The 6,871-nt window shown below is 38.8% G+C and overlaps 1 protein-coding gene across 1 annotated transcript; it reads right to left on the bottom strand.

Annotated features, from left to right (window-relative positions):
• Nucleotides 1-5,644: 5,644 nt before the first annotated feature.
• LOC142163007 (uncharacterized) lies at nt 5,645-6,670 on the bottom strand. The gene has a single exon (XM_075220253.1). It carries the CDS (start codon nt 6,668-6,670, stop codon nt 5,645-5,647), a length of 1,026 nt encoding a protein of 341 aa, XP_075076354.1.
• Between the last annotated feature and the right edge of the window lie 201 nt (nt 6,671-6,871).

Below are 6,871 nucleotides of genomic sequence, written 5' to 3'. Positions count from 1 at the left end.
GAGATAGGGATAGCCTTAGTGGATGTTGCTTGTCTTGGGGGAGATTCACTCTCTATGACTTCTGGGAGCTTGCCAGGTGCATGGGTGGATTCTTCTTCCATCAAGATTCCCACCTTGTCTATTAGCTTGTCAATTCTAGCCTCTTGATTTTGCATGCATTTGGTCAAGCCAGCGATTGCTTCCGTCAAGTTTGCCAACTGCTCCTCCATAGATGAAGTGTTTGTCACCATGGCTTGCATGATTGTCGTGGACGATGGAGAGTGTGAGCACGTGATTTTTGCCCTATATGAATTATTCCAACAAATTCAAAATAAAATAATTTCTTTCAGAGTTTGCAATTTTGTGGATTTTTGTGGCATTTGTTGTTAATTGTTTGCATTTTTGTTTGTGCGTTTAATTAGTGAAAAATACAAAAAAATATGTTGCAGTTGCATTTAGGGTTAATTTTACATTTTAGGATTAGCTAGAAAATTAATTGTTGCATAAATAGAAAAATCACGAAACAAAATAATAAATTAGTTTAATTTGCACTTTTAATTTTAGCTTTGATTTTGAGTAGTTTTCTTTTGTTAATTTATTTTTAATTAATTGTTTCAATAATTTTTTTTGGGCAATCCGTTAGGCAAGCGCCTAGGGCCAGGTTTTATATATATAAAAAACATATAAAAAAGAAACAAATTATTATGTCTGGAGGTCTAACGAAATGAAATGCATCAAATTTGAAATTTAAATACGACCTACTATCAATATTGAGTAATGAGCTCAACAATGATATCACAATATGAATACTAACTATACTAAGCAAAAGATGCCTACGAAATCCCATATCTTCATGCATTGGCATTACTGTCTCCATGATATGAAGGAAAATGTCCTTCCAATGATGTGGTATTTTCCGAATATGAATCAATCTATCCACAAAAATTCTAGCTTGTTCCATGTCATGCCACCATATGAACCAGTGCTCCATTCTTGTCAACAACTGCTCTCTTTCTTCATTTTTGTTCTCCCTTTTGCTTGCTTTCTTCCTGATCACCATTGACTTCCTTTTGTGAGTTCCTTCCTTGGATGCCCTGCTTAGTTGTTGTGCATGTATGTAGCCCCATCTTCTTTCAAGATTTTCGGCTAAGAGTAGCCAGTTATGCCTTGTGACTTGCAAATCCCAAACCTGCTCTATAAGTGTATATTTAAGCTCCGTTTCACGACTAAACTCTGTGTATTTGCTTGAACCTTTTGCATGATTTGATCCCTGAGTTATAGTAGTGTGTAATTGTATTTGGCATTTGTTCCAAATGACAACTACATTACACAGAAATCGTATCCAAAACCAGCCTATTACGTGATACGTTTGTCGAAACTTTGCAGGAGTTTTTCCCATTGCTATCAATGTAAACCCTATGCCGTCCCTAACTTGCCCTCCAGTGGAATGAGTATAGAATACTAATACCACCACTTGAAGGTTGGGCTGTAAGAAGAGCATAGGTATTTTATTATATCCACTCTTCCTGCTATCTAAAGTGTACCTGCACCATTTTTATTCAGCTGCTTGTGATTTTGCTGTGCCTCAATGCCTTTATTTAGTTGACGAACTCTATGTGTATATGAGGTGTTAATCTCCACATGATCATGTTGTCCACCATTTCTACCTTTTCCTGCTTGCCCCAGACATATCATGCTACAATATGTTGTGCCTGCGAGTATGCATTCCCATGTCACCATAATACCAAACAGTTGATGGCCACACTTTTTTAATCTCCGCATGACTGCACAAAGCATATGCGACGTAGCTCAAAAATTTCTACCCTCAAAGTCGTGATCTTCCAGGGCACTGGCCATGTCTTTAAGAGAGCATGACATGCTTCATGCTTGTACGTCACAACGACTAAAGAAGGTAGTCGCCCAGCATAATCTCTCTAAAGTCGGTCTGTACCCCAATTAAGCAACTCCCGTACCCAGTCCAAAGAACCTCCTTGAGCTGCATAATGCAATTGCAATGATTTTCCCCATTCTTTTGAAATCTCAAAGGCTCCTCTTTTTAAATTCCCAAAGGTTATGTCCCCCATGCGTGTATGCATTTTGCCCAGCAAGTTCCCCCAGTTGCCCCCACGCCTGCCTTTGCATTTCCAATGTTGTCCATTTCATCTATGCATGCGTGACATAAAGTCTATTGATTCAAAGTCCCAAGATAAAGTGGTGTTGTCTATCCTTGTGCTCCTCCTCGATGTTCTCTCAATGTGCTCATTGTTTAAGCATTTGAGTGTTGTCCTATATTGGTCCTTGTGTAGCCTTTTTCGATTCCCTATTAGTGCATTTGAAATTTTGCTTAGCTCCAGATCTCTCGTTACTTCGAGGCTCTCTGTAGTACTATCTAGCATGCATTCATAAGGTTCCACTTTATAGCCGTGGATTAAAGAAAGACAAAACTATGATGGATTTCCAGCTTTGCCTCGATTTCGTTGTTCCTACAGTACACTGATTGGAATTCCAAAACCTTTAAACAATCTTGTTTTGCTCGTTCATTGGAAAGTTTTTGGAATCCTTTAACCCCTCCGTTGTAGTTCCTTGACCAATCGATCACCATCTTTGTGTCTTGTGATAGCATGTTTTATTTCGAAATTACAAATAGTTGTCCACCTTTTCTTGCGAGCATGCCTGGTCCTCGATTCAAATTAGTGCCATGCCATTTCGTAGGGACTGTAGGACAATGTAGTACATATATAACTCTTTCTTTGATGGTATGCGACACCATTGCATTGGTCCTATGCATCAGCTCCTTTATCTCTTCCACTTCTACTTCAGAAAGATAAACAAAGTTAGCGTAAAAATTGCTATCCAAACTCTCCTCAATTTCGAGTCTGATAACAAACTGAATCCTCTTTTCCTCCTAGTTCCTTGCAACCTTCACTCTTATGTAAGGACATTGCATCTTATCTTCATTAATAATCCTCCTTCCTTTTGAGTCCAGATCCCAAAAACCATGGCATTCAGTATTTCCTTCATCTTGAGCATAATTGGCAAGATGGTATGCTAATGTATTCCCTTCTCTGAATATGTGTGTGACCTTGATGGTACTTTGTTCCTTCATCCTTAAAATCTCCTCTACATGTTCAGTAATATACCAAGGAGGCTTCCATGATTCTTCTGTAATGTTCTTTAATAGCATAGAGTCTGTCTGCAGCCATATCTGGTAATAATTAAGATTTTTGCACATCTTCAATGCCTCCACAATAGCTACCGCTTCTGATTCATTGTTGGTTCCTTCAGAAATCTCCCTTCCTTTTGCATATATCAAATCACCTGCCTCATCCCTTATGCAGAAGCCAATTGAACTCCTCCCTGGGTTCCCTCTACATGCTCCATCCATATTCACTTTGATCCATCCTCTTGAAGGAAATTCCCATAAAACTTTATCATATTTCAGTCGTGGTGTGTAGTGTTCCATCATTGTCAGTAAGTCCAGCCACTTGTGAGGCACATGTAGTCCAGGCTTTTTCAGTTGGACCAGAGATTGCAAAGTAGATGACACCTGGAAAATAACTCTGCTCACTGACACTGCTTCTCCATATTTCAAACTGTTTCTTCTCTTCCACAGTTCCCATACGATGCATGCAGGTAAAGCCTGTAATACTGGCTTCAATCTAGGTACAACTGCTGCTGTCCAACACTTTGTAATTGCTTGATTTAATGACAACCCTTCTAATGCAATTCCTGCTCTCCTTAGGAAGTAACTCCAAACACTTGTAGCTGCATTGGATCTGAAGAACAAATGTAGTAATGACTCCTCCTTAAGATTAGCACAGCACCAATATTTAGATGGCATGGAGTATCCTAGATTACGCAAGAAATCATCAAGTGGCAGTTTGGCTTTCCACACCTTCCACAGGAAGAAGGATATCTTAAAAGGTAAACCTTTTACCCATATCATCTAGTAAGCTAATCTTGGGTTGGCTCTTCTCCGCAGGTAATCCCATGCAGACTTTACTATAAAATGTCCCCTTGTTTCAAGCATCCAGAAAGGAGTATCTAACTGTGAACTTTCAGTTGGTGGTCTAATATTCTGCACAATATGGTGTACCAAATCTTCAGGTAGGCTCTTAAACATTTTATCCACATTACACATACCATTTTCAACCAGATCATTGACATTATGAATATCCTCATCGATACCAAACTCTGCAGGCACTTGAAAATATAAGGCTCCCATCTCTGTCCAATTGTCGAACCAGAATTGAGCCGATCCCATTCTCAGTTTCCAGTAAATTTGATGCTCAATCAAGTCCCTACATTCTAGCGTTTTTCTCCACACGTGGGATCCACGCTTCCAAGGTACAATTACTGCATTTAGTTTCTTGCAGTACTTTTGACTAATAAATGCACTCCATAGAGTTGGCTTAGTCCTGAAATTCCACCATAATTTGCAAAACAGTGCCTTGGATACGTCATGTAGGGACCTGAAACCTATGCCTCCCTCCTCAAAAGGCATACAAAGGTTAGTCCAAGACGCCCAATGTCTAGTGCTCCCTCCCACATTACTGCTCCAGAAAAACATGGCAAAAATGCTATGTAATTTGTTGATCACATAACTTGGAGGATTGACTGCTGACAACATATGCATTGGGATACTCTGTAGGACATTTGCAATTAAAATAGCTCGGCCTTCTACAGATAGGAGTTTGCCTTTCCATGACTGAAGTTTGTCCATAACCTTGGTGATTAATCCCTAGTAATAATCTCCCCTTCTTCTTGCATAAAAAATAGGACAGCCAAGATAGGTCATAGGGAAACATTGTCTTCGTATACTTGTGATCCTTTCCACCTTGTTAAACACCTCATTATCCATTAAATGATGCATGTATATGGCTGATTTTGCTTTGTTCACCAGTTGACCAGATGATGATTCATAAGCTTGCAAAACCTCCATGACAAGTCTCAACGAAGTTTCATCAGATGAGCAGAAAATGATTGTATCATTAGCGTATGATAGATGATTTATTTTTGGGCTCCATTTTGGCATTCCAAAACCACAAAAGTACAGGTTAGTGTGTAGTGAATTCAATCCCCGAGAAAGTGCTTCTGCTGTTAGAATGAATAAAGTTGGTGACAAAGGGTCACCTTGTTTAACTCTCCTTGATGATTTGAAGAAACCATTAGGCTGACCATTTATAAGAACAGAGTACCAATTGTTCCCAATCAAATCAAAGATCAAGCCAATAAAAGCTTCTGGAAATCCTATTTTCCTTAGTATTTTGGTCAGGAATAGCCATGATAGCCTGTCGTAAGCTTTTGTCATATCAAGCTTAATTACAACGTTTGGACCTTCTTTTGTTCTCAACCTGATATCCGTAATGATTTCTTGAGTTAAAAGTATGTTCTCAACTATGCTTCTGCCCTTCACAAAACCTGCCCGTTCCTCTGAGATTATGTTTGGTAATAATTCAACCAATCTCTCATGAATAACCCTAGAGAAAATCTTGTTAACAAAGTTGCTAAGACTGATTGGTCTCATGTCTGCAAAGGTCGTAACTTGTTTTTTCTTTGGTAATAAAACCAGGTTTGTGTGCGTCACACTCTTTGGCAGCTGCTGACCGCAAAAGAAAGCCTTGACCATGTGGACTACATCTTCTTCAATAATTTCCCAGCAAGTTTAGTAAAAGGCTCCAGTGAATCCATCCGGTCCACCAACTGAGTCTTCATTCAACCCCATAACTGCTGTCTTCACTTCTTTATTGGAAGGCAAGGCCATCAATCTTTCATGTTGATCACTATCTACCATAGAAGGTACATGATTTAAAATGTCAAAATCATTTGGAATTGCAGTCTCAGTAAATTGATCCTTGTAGAACTTTATTGCTTCTTCTGCTATTAAGTGATCTTCTTCGATCCAGTTACCAAGGCTATTCTGGATCCTTGATAATTTCAGTCTCTTCCTTCTCCCATTAATTTGAGCATGGAAGAATTTAGTATTTCTATCTCCATCTTTGAACCATAACATGCCTGCCTTTTGTCTCCAGAATTCTTCTTCTAATGCAAGATATTTAATCATTTCAGCTTGGACCTGTTGTAATCTTTGTCTATTCATTTGTGTAGGATTGACTTCAAATTGTCTTTCATGAACCAAAACCACCTCCTCAAGGCTTGCAATCTTCTGGAATATATCCCCATATGTAGCTCTGCTCCAGGTAGATAGTGCCTGTTTAAGCTTCTTTAACTTGTAGTTAAAAATGCAGAAAGGGTTAGCACTAAAATCAACATTCCAATTCTCCTTTACTACATCTTTGAAGGTTTCATGCTTTGTCCAGAAGTTAAGAAATCTGAATGACTTCTTAATTGGAGGAGTTTCTATATCACATTTCAGCAGCATTGGGCAATGATCAGACCCAATTTTGGATAGGTGAGTTATCTCCAATCCAGGAAATGTCTGTTGCAATTCATTATTGCCAAAACATCTGTCCAATCTTTTAAAAATGCAGTCCTCCTCTAATCTTCCATTCCACCATGTAAATATGCTTCCTTTAAAACCCATGTCTGTCAAATTGCAGGTATTGACGCAGTGTCTGAAGTCATCTACTTCAATGAGAGAGACTGGCAAGCCCCCATATTTCTCTTCCTCATCCCATATTACATTAAAGTCGCCTCCAACTAGCCAAGGTACTGTCATATCTGATGCCATTGCATACAACGTATCCTATAGTTCTATTCTTTCAGTGCAATCACATTTGGCATAAACTAGTGTAAGGATAAGCTCAACATGTGTTTCAGAGTGTATTAATCTCAGAGTCAGCTGTTGAGTCATGTTATATAAAATAGTAACCTCAAAAATTTCATCAATAAAAGCCCAAATCTTGTTTGACACATTCACCACAGCCTGTCC

The sequence above is a fragment of the Nicotiana tabacum genome, chromosome 8 (genome assembly GCF_000715075.1).
Source record: "Nicotiana tabacum cultivar K326 chromosome 8, ASM71507v2, whole genome shotgun sequence".
NCBI classification, from domain to species: Eukaryota; Viridiplantae; Streptophyta; class Magnoliopsida; order Solanales; family Solanaceae; genus Nicotiana; species Nicotiana tabacum.
The sequence above is the reverse complement of the archived record's forward strand: the minus strand, read 5'-3'. Positions and strand labels throughout refer to the sequence as shown.